Source organism: Salminus brasiliensis, chromosome 16 (genome assembly GCF_030463535.1).
Source record: "Salminus brasiliensis chromosome 16, fSalBra1.hap2, whole genome shotgun sequence".
NCBI lineage: Eukaryota > Metazoa > Chordata > Actinopteri > Characiformes > Bryconidae > Salminus > Salminus brasiliensis.
In genome coordinates this window covers 8,089,630-8,105,279 of record NC_132893.1, presented here as the reverse complement: position 1 = coordinate 8,105,279, position 15,650 = coordinate 8,089,630, and the positions used below count along the sequence as shown (strand labels likewise).

Below are 15,650 nucleotides of genomic sequence, written 5' to 3'. Positions count from 1 at the left end.
GAAGCCCAGGCAGGCAGAGGAACTAATCTTCTGTATAATCACAAATAGGGCGGCAGCACATTCGATCTTCTGCCCATTCCATGGTCCATGCAGTGCCCAAATTAATCAGGCCTCTCCCTTTCCCTTCTTCTTTCAGGCTTTCATCTCAGCGGGACAGTAACGGAACCGGCCACGCCGTCCGAGCCGGAGGTGGTGTGTAGTGTGGCCATCAGCTTCGACCGCTGCAAGATCACCTCAGTGACCTGCGGCTGCGGCAACAAGGACATCTTCTACTGCGCTCATGTGGTGGCGCTCAGCTTGTACCGCGTGCGGCGGCCCGAGCAGGTCAAACTGCACCTGCCCATATCAGAGACACTCTTCCAGATGAATCGTGACCAGTTGCAGAAATTTGTACAGTACCTCATCACCGTCCACCACACAGAGGTACTGCCCACGGCCCAGAAACTAGCCGACGAAATCCTCTCGCAGAACTCAGAGATCAACCAAGTACATGGTAAGAGAATGCTTCCGAAGATGTATTTGCAGTGAGTGGCAAAAACAGAGTGTGTGTGTGTGTGTGTGTGTGTGTGTGTATAATATATATGGCACTGGCAGTGTGGTGGTGTGTGTTGCGCTGGTGTAAATCAGACATAGCAGTGCTGCTGGAGTTTTTAAACATCCAGCGTCACCGCTGGACTGACTGACTGTCCACCATCCGGACATATCCAGCCAACAGCGCCCTGTGGGCAGCATCCTGTGACCACTGATGAAGGACTAGGATGACCAACCTTCTGTCTGATGACTTTCCGAGCAGGATGAAAGGAGACTAACAAAGGATGCAGAGAAACAGATGGACTGCAGCCTATAATTATAGATCTGCAAAGTGCTCTTATATGGAAAGTGGAGCTGGAAAAAGGGATAGTGAGTGTAGAATCAAGGAGGTGGTGTTTAATGTTGTGGCTGATGTGTTAAATCAACTTAAATGTTTTGAGTAGGAAACTTTACAGGAGGAATTTCAAATTTACTTAAGTTTCTACTTACCACAGATATAATTGGTCAGCAAATAAACATTTGGGTTCTAGACTGTGCTTCTTTTTAGCTCAGCAATTGGAGCTACAAGGCTGACGTTGCTGTCTAACATCTAAAGGTTAATGGTCACCCAAATTGTTTCCAAAAATTCCCACCCATACACGTCACAACCCAATTAACCAGGTTGTTGTTGTTTGTTTGTTGTTTTTTTCACTGAAGTCAAGGTTTAAAATTTTTAACTATTAAAATGATTAAAAATAATTTTAAAATAAATGAGAAAACTCACTGTGTAGACGAACACCTACCTTGTTTGGTGTGGGCTAATAATTTTTTATAGTTTTGGCAGGTGTGAACACAGCACTCGTATTCAGGTTTGCACTAAACAACTGGACTGTTAGATACAAGATTTTTGCGTGACCGCATGCTTGCAAACGTTAAAACGAATAAAAAGTTCTATAAGTAATGGGGGTGCTAAAAAGTAAAGGGAAGAGTGCTGATCGCTGTCAAGTTAATGGCTAAACAAAAAGTATAGTGAACGCCCTCAAGCGGTTTTGGTTTTTGGAGCGTTTCAGCAATTGTGGTAGTAAATTACACCAGATGAACTGGATACAGTGATAAGAAAACTCTAAACTGTTCATTTGCATTTCAAGTCAGTGAAATTAAGTGTGTAAAGAGCCTAAAAGTAAATGGAAAACTTGTTGCAGGTGGCCGGGGGGCTCCAATACAACAGCTAGCTGGCTACATAGAAATGCTGCATCAGTGGCTGAAGAGACATGTGCTTGTAAGGGGGAGGGGAGAGTAACGTGAACAGGAATTGGGTAATTGGGCTTTCCAATTGGGTAATTGGCCTTCCTAATTGGGTAGAAAATTAGTGTAAAATGGGTTAAAATTAGAAATAGAATCAATTATGAAATAAAAATAAAACAAGAAGAACTGACACTTAAGTGACTTCAGTCAATAAACCACTTTCAGCTAAAACTGCTGGAGTCTTCATTTGTGGCCAGATACAATATTATTGGGTGGTATCTGCCATCTGACAGGTAACGGTTTGAACGAGAGAGTCAGGTGAGGTCGACCTCATCCGCACAACTTTATGCGTACTCCGCTCAGCTTTAGTCTGTCCTGTTGTCTAAAAAATGAAGAGGTGAAAAATCACTCAAGCCTCTACACTCTCCAAACTGCACAGCTGTCCTTGCCAAAAAGTGCCCAGATCCTTCCCAATGTTCCACATGTTGATTTTACTATAAAACAAACTGGCTGAAAACTTTTTACTAGGGGGGTTTTCATTTCCTCACACCAACGGCATCCTCTGTTTCATAGACCCATTTCCATCATTGCCCCCCGCAACCCCAACACCCCCACACCCTGAACCTTATGGCCAAATGGTTCATCCCTGGCAGGGGTGACGTAAAGCTCCAAATGGTGCGGTTGGGGGGGTGGAATAAAGACTCTTGCTTCTCTCATGGTGACTGCGTGAGGCACAATGGCCGTATTATATTTCACTTTTGTCGGGAAGGGGAAATCTAAAGCGGATGTTCCAATTATGGAAAAAAGGAGCCAGTTAACGGGCACATTTTGGAGTGGGGGTTAAAAAAAAAAGGAAGTGCTTTCATCAAGGCAGGGCTGTGCGAGTTCACGGCTGGAATGCAGGAAGTTGATTTGATGTGGTGCTTCGTAAATCTTTATAACAAGACTGTAAGCGTTTAAATCATCAAACCTTTCTTTTGTTTGGGGTTTGGGGGGCTTCCTCGTCGTCTGCTCACACATGCAAAGCATTGGGGTCTTTCTGCTCCTTTCAAACCCAAACAGACCTCCCTCGGTCTGAAAGCCTCACACGCTGTCTGGACCGGATTAGCTCTGATTGTATTAGTTGGCCACGTGCTGGCGGAATATGTTGGCCATTCGGTTTTCTCTGGTTGCATTTATCTAGGCCTCATGTTCATACATCAGCTTTTATCCCCTTTCATGAGTCACCATAAGGCATTCGTGTTAAAGAAGGTGTGCTGGTTTGTCAGTGAGTCAGCAGGAGCTGGTTTGTGCTACACTTTCCAAGTATGCTTTGAGGCCAGCAAGGACGAGTGCTGACTGATTTATTTTGTGTGTGTGTGTGTGTGTGTGTGTGTGTGTTAGGAGCCCCCGACCCCACGGCAGGGGCCAGCGTGGACGATGAGAACTGCTGGCATCTTGACGAAGAGCAGGTCCAGGAGCAGGTCAAGCTCTTTCTGTCCCAGGGGGGCTACCACGGCTCGGGCAAGCAGCTCAACCTCCTCTTCTCCAAGGTGGGGCGACTTCGAGTTGGCTATGATAACTTCAGAACTTGCCCTGCATTAGAGCACCAGTGTTGTTGTGATATGGTAATAGAAAAGTAAACAAGCAATTTGCATATGTAACCATGTACTGATGTACGGAACTAAATATTCAGATAATAAATAATGGAAAAATGTAGGAATCGCAAGTAAGCACACAAATTAAATTGCATTTAAAATGATGTGATCTCTCATATCTGAATTATTTCTCACATGTTTTTTAATTTATTTAAATTTATTCATAAAAAATCTCACCGCTGTCAAACCTCATTTAAAATGGCAACTGGAAGTCAGTGTAAAAAGATTTAAATTAATTTTGGAATGTTTCTATTGGTCCATTCATCAATTCTGATGCAGCGTAAAGAACAGCTGCCAGATGCCAAAAGTGTGTAAAAAAAAATAAATAAATAAAATAAAAAATAACCCAATGCTAAGCGTTTAAACTGTTACATTTTATACTACACTTTTTTGTTGCATGACTGTTATAAAACATGCAGACCACAGAACGAGTTTCAAACAGTACACCAATTATACAGTTGCGCTGCCCAGCATGAGATGTTATTTTTTTTTATATATATATATATATATATATATATATATATATATATATATATTTTCCCCACAATATCATTTTTAAATAGAATTGAATTTGCTCATCAGGACCTTGATTGAGCATGTAGAATGAGTCTCTGGTTGTCTATGAGGGTCTTAAATGAATGTATGAGGAGAGAAATGAAAGGGAGGAAAAGCAGAAAACTGCAGACCCTGCGCTCATACACTGAGAATTGCCTTATTAAATGCCAGTGCAGGTAGCAAGTATCACTATCAATTGAAGGTTACATATTTATCATGTTCATGCTTTTCAAATGTATTTGAAATTAAACAGTATATAAACATTTTCATTCTTCATTTCAATATGTAATATCGTAAACACTGACATGGCTACAGCAGCTTTCTTGTAATTGAGTGAATTTGGATATATATGGGATTTTTGAATGACTGTGTTCTGTTGGTAGTTGATGTTCTGAAGGCTTTCAGAATGGTCAGGGAACTCCAGTCCTTTTCCAGGCCTATGTGCTGACTTTTATAGGACGTTTGTGCTCTGTGTGTGTAATGTGTGTAGGTGCGGGAGATGCTGAAGATGCGGGACTCGAATGGAGCGCGCATGCTGACGCTTATTACAGAGCAATTCATGGCTGACCCACGGCTGGCTCTATGGAGGCAACAGGGAACCACAATGACGGACAAATACCGCCAGCTCTGGGATGAACTGGGTGAGTCCATCCTCCTCCTGCAGACTCTGCTGGACTGACAATTCAGCTGTTGGATAAAGTCCCACACAAATGTGAGCCCATGATGAGCAAGCCAACGGGACCACTGGCAAGAACATCCTCAGTAATGATGATAAAAAGAGAATCCTTGAGAGGGCCCTGGTTTAAAGGGGGGCAAATTCTCCTTGGTGGTGCCTAAACCCGGCCATAAAATTAGAATCAGCTGTAGATGATTAGAACACCATAAGTGAGGATTTTGGAGGATCTGGTCTTATTTAAATCTCATTTTGTTTAGTTTGCTCCTGATTGTTGAAGTGTGGGATCACCATTGCCAGATCCAAAGAGCTTTCTGAGGCCTTCAGAAAGACTGTTGTCGACGCGTCTGATGAGTCTGGGGAAAAACTTTAAATAGATCTTCGGACGATTCGAAATCAGCCGTTCCACTGTCCGCATGGTCGGGTCAGACCGTCCTACCAAGTTCAGCCCAAGTTCAGCCCTAGATTAGACTAGAATGTGCATCCCCAACAGTCCTAAAACTACCCACAGATGATTTACAGTCAGACTGGACTGCACAAGTTTGATTATCATGGAAGGTGTGCTGTCGGAGAAATATCAAATGTGTAGAATTACAATTAACTTGCGCATACAGTTATGTGAGTCAATAAAAGTGAATACTACCCCTCATGGCTGAGAACATAACACTACATAACGTCTAATTGGCTGTTGTAAAGGATGCCAAAAGGGGCCACTATTGTTCCAGTGAATCCCTTCATTATGGTCATAATCATAAATTGAAGTGTAACACTTTCACCAGATAGTTTGTTAATAATTATATAAAAAATAATGAACCTCTACATCAGTGGTTCTCCAGAATATCCATACCAGCTCTGCTACTGAAGCGTGGTGTTCCTAGAGACTTTGGATCCAGCCCTAAGTCTATGTATAATCTATACTTGGTGATGCTAATATAGTGTGACCTGACTGTTACCAGCTAGCATAACTATTCAACCCAGTGGTGCCTGACCACTTGTTGAACTTGGTTTGGACATACTCCTAAACATACATACAGTTACCAGTTGTATTTAGCTGTAACTAACAAGAAAGCAACAGGCTACATGACACTAGCAAGTTGTATGATGGGTGTCTGTTTTCTCAACCCCTTTCTGACATCTTTGCTATCTTCGTTTCAGCTCTGACTCATTTGTGCAGCTTACGGAAAAGTGCTAAATCAAATGGCAGAACTGAATGAACAGTGGGTTCATGTAAATTGGGTCGCTTAGGGCTTCTCGTACGCATGGTTGTGAGTATGTGTAGGGCATGTTTGACTCGACTGCATACAGAACGCGTAGGCCTCGTGCTGAACCCACCTGCGTCCCTGAGGACGTCCATTTAGAAGACGCTTCCGCTGCCAGTTTGCACATTTGCAGCATTTGCTCTTGATCAATATTGCATATTCTTTTCCCCACTTAAGCCCTCCCCAAGGCTTTCCGGCTGAAATATTGTGATGTAAAAGCCAGAGTTGCACTGTAGCCGGAGCCTTTGAACTGCTGATCCCTGTTGTTCCAACCGGTACGGCGGGACAAACTTTTTCAGGGCGGGTCAGTGAACGTTTTAGGGTATTATATGGGTATGGTTCACTGGACGAACCGTGCGAGAGCGGAAGGGGTGGGGAGGGTTGGGAAACGGCCACTGTGTTTGAAGCCGCGGTATTGGAACGAAAGCAGCGCAAATTGGATGGCTGTGTAATCATTTTAATTGTGACTGGCTTGCCACAGCGTTGAGCCTGCCAGCACTCAAAACCGTGTGATGTTTCGTCAATTTCGCCTTGGCACCCAGGCCGGCCGACACAATAGAGCGGGTCCAGGTCCCTGGGCGCGAGGAGAGAGGCTCTGGGCTGGCCTGAGTAATGAGGCAACACCAGGAAAGCTTAAAGTGATAGTTCGGCAAAAAATCTAATTAGCGGAATTTTCCCTCCTACCCCAAATGTAGTTGATCGGCCAAGGCATGACTGGTTTCGGAAGCTTTACTGCTGCTTTACTTTCCTACTGTAGCTGTGAAGCTAATGTAGCTGACCGGTGATAGAAGTTGCGACTGCAAAACTGACTTGCTTAAGTGTTCTCCGACACTGCAGAACACACTGGTCTATCTATATAAACAAAGAAGCATATGCTCATAGGGTTCAAACCTGCACTCTGTCTGTACATTTTATGGATCTTTTCTTATAAATACCAATCATACAGCATATCAGACTGTTGTAAATATATGGAAGTGATTGTCTCATCAAATGGTAATTTCACAATTGAATGCATTTGGGAAGGGGGGGGCTGTGAATTGTTATTGCTAATAAACTAGAATTCTCTGTTTAAGGCATGATGCTGCAACATCATGCTGTTTACGCCAAGTCTACATGCAGATGGTATATAAATTGTGTGTATTGAATGATGTACACTTAAAATATCATCATTGAATCATCCTTTTTTCATTACACAGTCAGTCATGGTAAACTATATTCGGCTAAATTAGCCCATAATATCCAGTAAGAACTTTGTTTTGCTCTTCTAAGTGCTACCAGTAGTCAGTGTTAGTCAGAGTCAATATTTGTCTTACAAATATTCTCACTGCAATAACTTGCTCGGTCTATACACAAAGCTAAAGTGTAGACATACACACACACAGAGTGTGTGTGTGTGTGTGTGTGTGTGTGTGTGTGTGTGTGTGTGTGTGTGTGTGTGTGTGTGTGTAAATCCGTTACTGAGCCACATATGAGCTACATATGTGCAACCACATCACTCTGGTGTATGAGAGGAGAGTAGAGATGTATCTGTGTGTGAGATGTAAGGCGGGGGTCTCATGTGGACTCTACACTGAGTGTAAAAAGTAGATCAACCCCGACACGTTCTAAATGAGAAGACCAGTCGCTGCTTGAAATATGAACAGGAGTTCTTGCAACGCTCAACATGGAGTCTAGATAGAGATCCCGCCCCTCGACAAAAAGAGCCAGTCAGCTTGTTGGCTAAAAATGAAGCCCCCCTTCGACAAAAAGCGGAGTTCTATTAGTGTGAGGTTTGGGAGTCCCGCTTGGACGTGGGCTGAGCGCAAAGAGTAGGAATCTTCAAGTAAGTCAACTCAGAGATGTTCTAAATGAGGAGACCAGTTGCTGGTTGAAATATGACTCAACATTCTGTATGGTTACAGATAAAGTCCAGCCTTTCAACAAAAAGAATCGGTCAGCTTGCTGGTTGTGCCACAAATGGAGGAAGATGGACGATATTGCTCTCATTTTCCTACATTAGCAGGAAAGTTCACTAAAACAGTGTATTTTTGAACAAGGTACTCATGTTTGCGATCACTTTGCTGGGTTGCATCCAGCCTTCCAGGGTGCTGTTGAAGGGATGTTGCTTTTGTCCTTCCGAGCAGGCCATGCGAGTTTCTGCGGGTTGGTGGAGGTTAGGGGGGTTTGAGGTGCACTTCTAGGCACTTCTATATTTGATTGTGTTCGTCAGGGAATCGCTAACGAGAAAGGGAAGAGAGGCCCCCTCAGTCACAAGGGAGATGGGCTGTTTAAGTGACCTCCACATGGGATACACACACTGAGGACTGCACTTATATTAACATCTGCCCTCCCAGCATAGCAGTTCATGGATAAGCATACCCAGCCTGATAAACAGCCTCCATCGTGTGTCTGTGTGTGTCTGTGTGTGTCTGTGTGTGTCTGTGTGTGTCTGTGTGTGTCTGTGTGTGTCTGTAACATGCAACAAGGGTTGGACAGTAATGTCGGAATCCTATCGGTATCTGCAAATAATTACTTTAAAAATGAGTGGCATTTTATTGCATATTTACTTTGTCTATATAGATGTCTACATAAAAATAAAACATACCATATAACTTGCCAAAGAACATGCTGATATCCAATGTGTTTTAAGTCAGTAAGAACTTCACAATACAATATGACAAGAAAATGACAAATATATAATTAGTAAATATCATTAAAAATTATATATTTTTTAGTTTTAAAAGTTATGGCTTTCAGATATTTGTGTGTATTTTTAAAAGAGCCAATCACATCTCACAGCAGGTAACTTGATAAATATACCTAAATGGGTAAATACAGCATATTTATATCTTCTTGTTGCCTAAATACTTGATATTAACTTAACAAGGTCTGCAACAAACAGCTTTTTGAATAATGACAAATAATCTGTCAATATTGAAAAAATAACCAATTATTTGGATTCTGAATTGCTCAATTACCAAATAACACTTTTTTTAAACTTTTATTTAGCTTTAGGTTGGTTTATGCATTTGCTAACTAACAATGAAGACAGTCAAATGTTATTCAAAAACTTTCCTGCTAATGTAAAAGATCAATGAAACTCAATATCTTTTGTTTTGTATTTAATGTTACTGCTTCGTTTGTATTAGTGACCTTTATTTTGACATAATCTGGCCTGAGCCATGGTGTTGTCAGCCCACCTCCTCTCATGGCATATCAAGCAAGCTGGTTGGCTCTTTTTGTTAAAAGGTGGGCTTTATCCGTAACCAGCAAGCTAATTGGCTCTCTTTGCTAAAGGGTGGGACCTTATCCGGAACCAGACGCCATGTTGAGTGTTGCGAGAACCCGTAGCCAGTGTCTCATTTATAGCATCTTTGGGTTGACTTACGTTTTACACTCTGTGTCCATATGATACTCCACCTCACACTAATAAAACCCTGCTCTCAACTGTGGCCTCTGTACCAGTTTTATTCACATGCTCTGTTCTGTGATGGACAGCTGCTCAGTCTGAGTGTTTTCACCGCAGCTCTGCATCCAGACTGTTGAAAATGTTTACTGTAAAAAAATGGCAGCAGCAGTAAAAGGGTGTTGCACTGTTGTGGTTAAACTTTGGCGATTACTCTGCAGTTCACGTGGGTCCTAGGAACCATTGCTAGTTAGTGCAGGAAACATGCATAATGATCAACGTCAATGCACCCCTAGAATATGTACAGCTTTCAGCTTGTTCTGCTTACCAACACAACTGTTGTATGACCTGAAAGTTTAGAATCCTCCCTCTGAGCCGATTTAAGGGTTTATATATACACGCTACAGTAGAGCCTCCTCTCCTCTCTCAACTCAGGTGTGTGTCTGCGGTGGCAGCCATTTTGTATGGGGGAGCGTTCTTCCTCTCTGTGAAGGAGGGGCTCTACCTCATTAAAGAGCGAAGAAAGAGAGAGAGAGACGGACCACGTCCCCACCACTTCTCCCTCTCTCTCTTGTTCGGTCTTTACTCTATCTGCCTCCCTCTGATGAATCACTAGGCCTGTCAGGTCCGTAATTGGAGAGGCCTTCGTTATGAAGGCTGCCCCCTCCCTCACTCCCTCACACCCTCTCTTCCTCTTCCCCTTTCTCGCTCTCTCACTTTCGCTCTCCCTCCGTCCCTCAGCCCTCCCCTCCACCACCTCTATCTCCTGACAGGAGCGATAATGCTAAGACCGTTTCATTAAATCCCGGACACTTAATGTGACACCAGCGGTCAGGTAGAAGCTACGGTGCGGGGGGTGAGGAGCTGAAGGTGGGGGAGGTGAGGCTACAGCGGAGATTTAATACAGCCATACAGCTGCAGCCTAGTCCCAATGTCTTTCCCTCAGTCTTTCTCTTCCTCTGTGCCGTGAGAGGGCCCCTTTTGTTGAAGGGAACAAAGGCATGTTTGCCTCAGACAGGGCTTGTTTGGTACCGCAAGGGGTTCTAAAGTAGCAGCTTGTGTGTTGGAGGGGTACAACCGCTGCAGAAATTCTATGATCACTAGTATGATTTAAAGCAACACTACGTAGCATTTTAACCATAAAATAGCATCATGTTGATGCTTCACTGACCTGTAATAAGGAGAATGGCACCTCTATTATTCCTCCTCCAGGCTCGGCACGCTGATAACTGCACTAGGGAATTTGGGTGAAGTGCTTCTTTCATGTTCAGTGATGGTTCTGAATCTCTCAGCTTGTCCAGAAATGCATGTGTCCTTTAGTGGTGGCTCAAAGCATGAATTGCACTTCCTGACTGTAGGAGATCATTGCTCTTGGAGAAGCAGTTGCTTCAGCAGTTTATTTTGATTGAATGCTGATTGAATCAGCCCCACATCCTTTAAAACCCACAATGCTGATTAGTCGTCCCACAGTGGAGGGAAGGACAAAAACATCTGGGAATATTTAGTGTATGCAAGTGGATAATCTTTCATCTAAGCTCCTCTGAAATATTCCCTAAAACAGTTAGCACTTGGTGTTTAAAGGGTTGATCTCAGTCATCCTTAGTGTGGCTGCCTTAACGTTTCTAGAGGTCTGATCAATCCTTGTCACCTGAAAATCATAGTCAATAGTTTTATTGACCACATGACCTATTGGTTAGGCCCCGTTTCATAGAGGACTAGAGTAGGACAGAAAGAGGGTCTTTGCTCTGGATGAGCAGGTTGGTGGAGGAGATGAGATTGGGAGTGAAAGCTCAAATCAGGCCTGTGAAAGGATCAGCCAGTGGAGGGAAAGGACGTGGGTGTGTGTTCACACATGCATGTGTGCCTACATGTTTGGCGCATGTGTGGATTAATTTATACAGCAAAGCCCAATATTGTTTTAATTAATCTGGGCATGGGGGCCTTGTGGTGTAACCGACTCCTTTTCATCTAGCTTGCGTCTAGGGGGGGGCAAGGAGGGGAGGAAAAAAAATTAGGCCATGACTTCTCTCTGCTGACATAATTACACCGGCGGGGTCTAATCCTTTACATTATCCTCCCCACAGCCGAACGCACGGTACAGCAAGACAATGGGAAGGTAAAAGCACAGTAGATGCTCTGTGAGGATACAGCACCATGTTTAGTATTCTCCTCGCTACCTTCCCCCAGCATGCAGGCTTATCTTGATCTTTGTCATAATGAATTACAGCTGCTGTGGCTGCCTGCGCTCCCTCGTCTCAGCGTTTCGCGAACGGTGAGCTGCGGAACAATAGGATCCTCTGATTATTGAGGGGTTTACCAGCGACCTAGTCACGTCTGTCGGTCTACGCTTACAGGAGGAGAAAAATGGCTTCCACTTGAGCGGCTTTTTGTTATGCTGCGCTAGCGTTCCCTATAGCTGGCTGATATTGAATAAAATTTGAATAAATATTTCAGAAATATAACCTTGGTAGCAAAAGATGTGACTGTAGATAAGAAGAAATAAACAATATCCAGGAATCTCAGAACAACGGGAATAGTAGTTCTGTATTGGCCAGAACCTGACGATACACTACACATCACGATACAGGGGTTACAAGACCAATGCCATGTTACTGTGATGCTGTAATCAATATATAATTTATTACCCCCCCCAAATGTAAGGAAAGGGGTATCTAAAGATGGAGCGCAGCACTGCTATCTAGCATACACAGTATACAATAATCCACTCTCTCACACCAATCTTTGCATATAAACTTAGTACTGTGTTTTTGCAAATCGATACACAGCATTTATATATATATGGCGATACTTTGATATATCGATATTTTCATGCACCCTGGCTGAATAGCGCACTTATTAATACTAATATTTAACAGATGAATAAATATTTTATATTAATTAAATAGTAATTCATCTGTTAGTTAATTTCTCCAAACCCTGAACCTGGCTTTAATTTGATGCTCAGGTATGGGGCAGTACATTCATTAGATTAGAGAAAAATGAAGTTGCTCACGGTTAGCTGCGCATTAGCATGTTAACTTGCGGCTAGGTCATAATTAGCTGCTGTCAGTCAGTGGAAATAGATATACTCTTGAATTCAGTTTAGTGCTGTGCTAAACTGAAATGGTACGCCCATGTTTTTGTTGATGTAAGTAGGTCTTACCTGAAGCTTGTGATTTACTGTTAGTTCACGTTTTTATTTTTTAAAACCCATAATAAAAAAATGAACTTCTGCTGACTTGTTTTCTTGACTGTGGGACTGATGGGGGGCCTCATTCACCCGGATGTTCCTGGGGAATTTCTCAAATTTGTTCTTGTGAAAAGTCCTAACATGACTAATCAGATTCATGATGCGTCTACAACACAAATATAGGCATTTTATTAACCATTTGCACCCAAAATGCATGTAATAACGCTCTGTGATGTAGCCTTTAAAGGCATTACCCCCCATCTCATACATCTGGTTCCCTTCACCACCACTATAAACAACTACAGACTGACTCTAGAACCGAGCGTTTCACCCCAACCCCCACTCTGAATGACTTTAGCTGTTCTTTATATTATTTAATATTAAGCAGAAATTCTAAAAAAAAAAATCATTAGGATTGCATAACACTCCCCTGGGTGTGGCCAGGGGAGTGGCCACTGATTAGGTTTGTGTTGAGCCCTGCTCTCTGTTCTGTTCCTTCTGTTGCCCTTCACAACAAAGGCCCGCCTTGCTCGGCTCTCCCCTCCCCCTCCATGCTTTATTCCACGTGTCCTCACTTCAATCTTTCCCACTTGCCTTCGATCTCTCGCCTCCTTTCTTCCTTTTCTCACTTTTTCATCCTTTGTCTGCCTTTCCTCATTTTTTGCTCTCTCTAATTGTTCATCTGCCATCATATATTTCTCTCACACTCTTGATCTCACACCCCCACCCTCCTCCTCCCAGTCTGTACACTGCAGGTATTCTCAATATGTTATTGGGGCTCGCTCGGGGAGTGAATAAACCATCACACACAAGCCGTATGGCACGGGCCTCTCACCAGAGCCCATACATCACGGCCTAATGCAGCCAGTGGGATGACTTTGAGCTCACATGAAGGCCCAATACTGCCAGCTAGGGAGACGCTAGCAGTTTTTACCTCGAGACAGAAAAGCACCATCGATCCAGTTCTTGCTGAGAGCTTTCTGTCATTTTCGGTTTGTATGTGTCGGTCAGTATAATGTGCCCCTGAGTTTCACAAGAGGAAATTTGGGGAAGAAGAGTGCGAGTGTTGAATTGCAGTTGGCCATCTGGCCTTATGAGAAAAGGTATAAAAATAGCTGCATGTACTGTGCATCAGCACTGTTGCCCGAAATTGGGGAATTTATAGAGGATAAAGTTAAAACCAGCAAGTTTAACACATATATAACACATAATACATAAACAACAGTTTAATACATATTTAGAAAGGAACTAGGGGTGTAACAGGGTATAGTAGGCACTGGTCAAGACAATGTGTAAAGTAGTGCAATTGCTGCTTGCTCTACTAGTGTTGTATAGCGCCCCCTAAGGTAGTTTCAGTATACAGCGGCCCAGTTTCCATTTCATTTTCTACTCTAAACTGCCATTCCATCTCCAGTGTCTAATTCTGACATTAGTTTTCCCTGTGCTAATATTGACACATTTTTACCCCCCCAGAAATCAGTATATCCTAAGAAGGCGGAGTTACACATTTAGCAATGAAGTGATTGACAGCCTAATAACCTAATAAGTTGTTATTTAGCCAGCTACTGTTGGCACTGCGGCAAACGGAACAAATGAGTATGTGCTCCACTACTGTAATTTAATGGACATGTAAATTGTTTTGGGGGAAAAAAACCCAAAAAAACAAAACACCAACTGCACTTTTATTGCTCTTTTACGTTCACTGATCAAACTGGGTATCCAGCTTTGCTTCTGGCCCGCTAGGCTGCACTGTAAGCTCAATGAAGGCTTTCCGAAACACTTGGTGCGTGAGATGGGGGTTGGTCTACTAAATCAGTAGGCGTGTCTGGCTACTGCACATTTGGCAAGATGGTGGACGATTTTGGCCTAACTTGTTGCTAGTTTGCATTGTCAATGCGAAGGCAGGCCAGCATGCACACAGCATGGCAATACATGCAAGGCCAAGAGCAGATTAAAAACGAAAGCTTTGGCAACCTGGAATGACTTGTCTGCAAAAAAGTATCAACCAAGTCGTTACACAAGCATTTTTGTCTGTCAGCCGAGGCCTGTGTGTTTACTATGTATTTTAACCAGGAATGGAAGGAATTGGTTAAGCTGTTGATATTAATACTGTCTAAGGTGACTAGAAATTGCCCCATAGATATATTTAGAAGTGCTCAAGCGTGCGACTCATTATCTGTGATGACGATCATGAAATATTTACACGTTTTTGTTTGTCTGTTTACGTCATTACAAAAAAACCTAAAAAACAAACAAAGTTTTGACATTACCACATACAATAAGGCATCGAGGCCATATTAAGCACATCTGCAGAATGTGAAATATCCAGCGTAGGCTCCTACCACAGTTATCTCTAATTGACCCCTTTTAAAAGAATCAATCACTGTTTGTCAGGCCTCGGGACCCTTCAGAGAATACACACAAAAGACTGCTGCCAATTACGAAGGGACGGGAAATTAGCACAGCATAGATTTGCATGTTGAGCAGCCGAACGAAACTGTTAGCACTAGCCTTCACGAAGGAAGGTATGTGCCTCTCAAAAGCCATTTGTCCGTGTCAATGTCGGCTGGACTTATCTGAGCGGTCAGCTGACCTACTTCTTTTCTATCTCTGTTTCTTGCCTGTCTAAAGTAATGCAGGTTCGGTTGACCTGCTAAGGACTGGTCACAGCTTTTCTAGGGAACTCACGATTCGATAAGACTTGTTTAGCCCATTGCTTTAGCATCGTCTGAGTGTTGATGAAAAGGACTGAGGACTATTTATGATTGAGTATTATTATAATTATATAATTCAGTAAGATATTTAGCTCACAATTGTCCCCCATACCCTGCTGTAATCAATCAGCCAAGGGTGGAGAAAGTTCTGTATATCCCTCCTGCCTCTCTCTCCCTCTGCCCCTCCCTCCCTTCCCTCTGCTTAACTGTGTGTTTGACCACGCCCCTCCTCTGGTCCTCTCCCCAGGTGCCTTGTGGATGTGCATCGTGTTGAATCCTCACTGCAAGGCCGAGCAGAAGGCTGCCTGGCTCCGGCAGCTCAAGAAGTGGAACGGCGTGGACGTGTGCCCCTGGGAGGACGGTAACCACGGCAACGAGCTGCCCAATTTAACCAACGCTTTGCCTCAGGGTGCGCACGGCAACCAAGGTGAGTCTGAATGTGTTTGGGGTGGGGGGGGGGGGGGTGGATGGTGGTGGCAGGG

At 43.3% G+C, this 15,650-nt stretch overlaps 1 protein-coding gene across 1 annotated transcript in view; it reads left to right on the top strand.

Annotated features, from left to right (window-relative positions):
• Positions 1-15,650, top strand: part of zswim6 (zinc finger, SWIM-type containing 6) — a 77,769-nt gene that overhangs the window by 40,920 nt on the left and 21,199 nt on the right. Inside the window, exons 2-5 of the mRNA XM_072658756.1 lie at positions 137-493; positions 3,139-3,287; positions 4,438-4,588; positions 15,416-15,595. Of these exons, the coding sequence (XP_072514857.1) occupies positions 137-493; positions 3,139-3,287; positions 4,438-4,588; positions 15,416-15,595 (837 nt within the window). The remainder of the gene's footprint in view (positions 1-136; positions 494-3,138; positions 3,288-4,437; positions 4,589-15,415; positions 15,596-15,650) is intronic.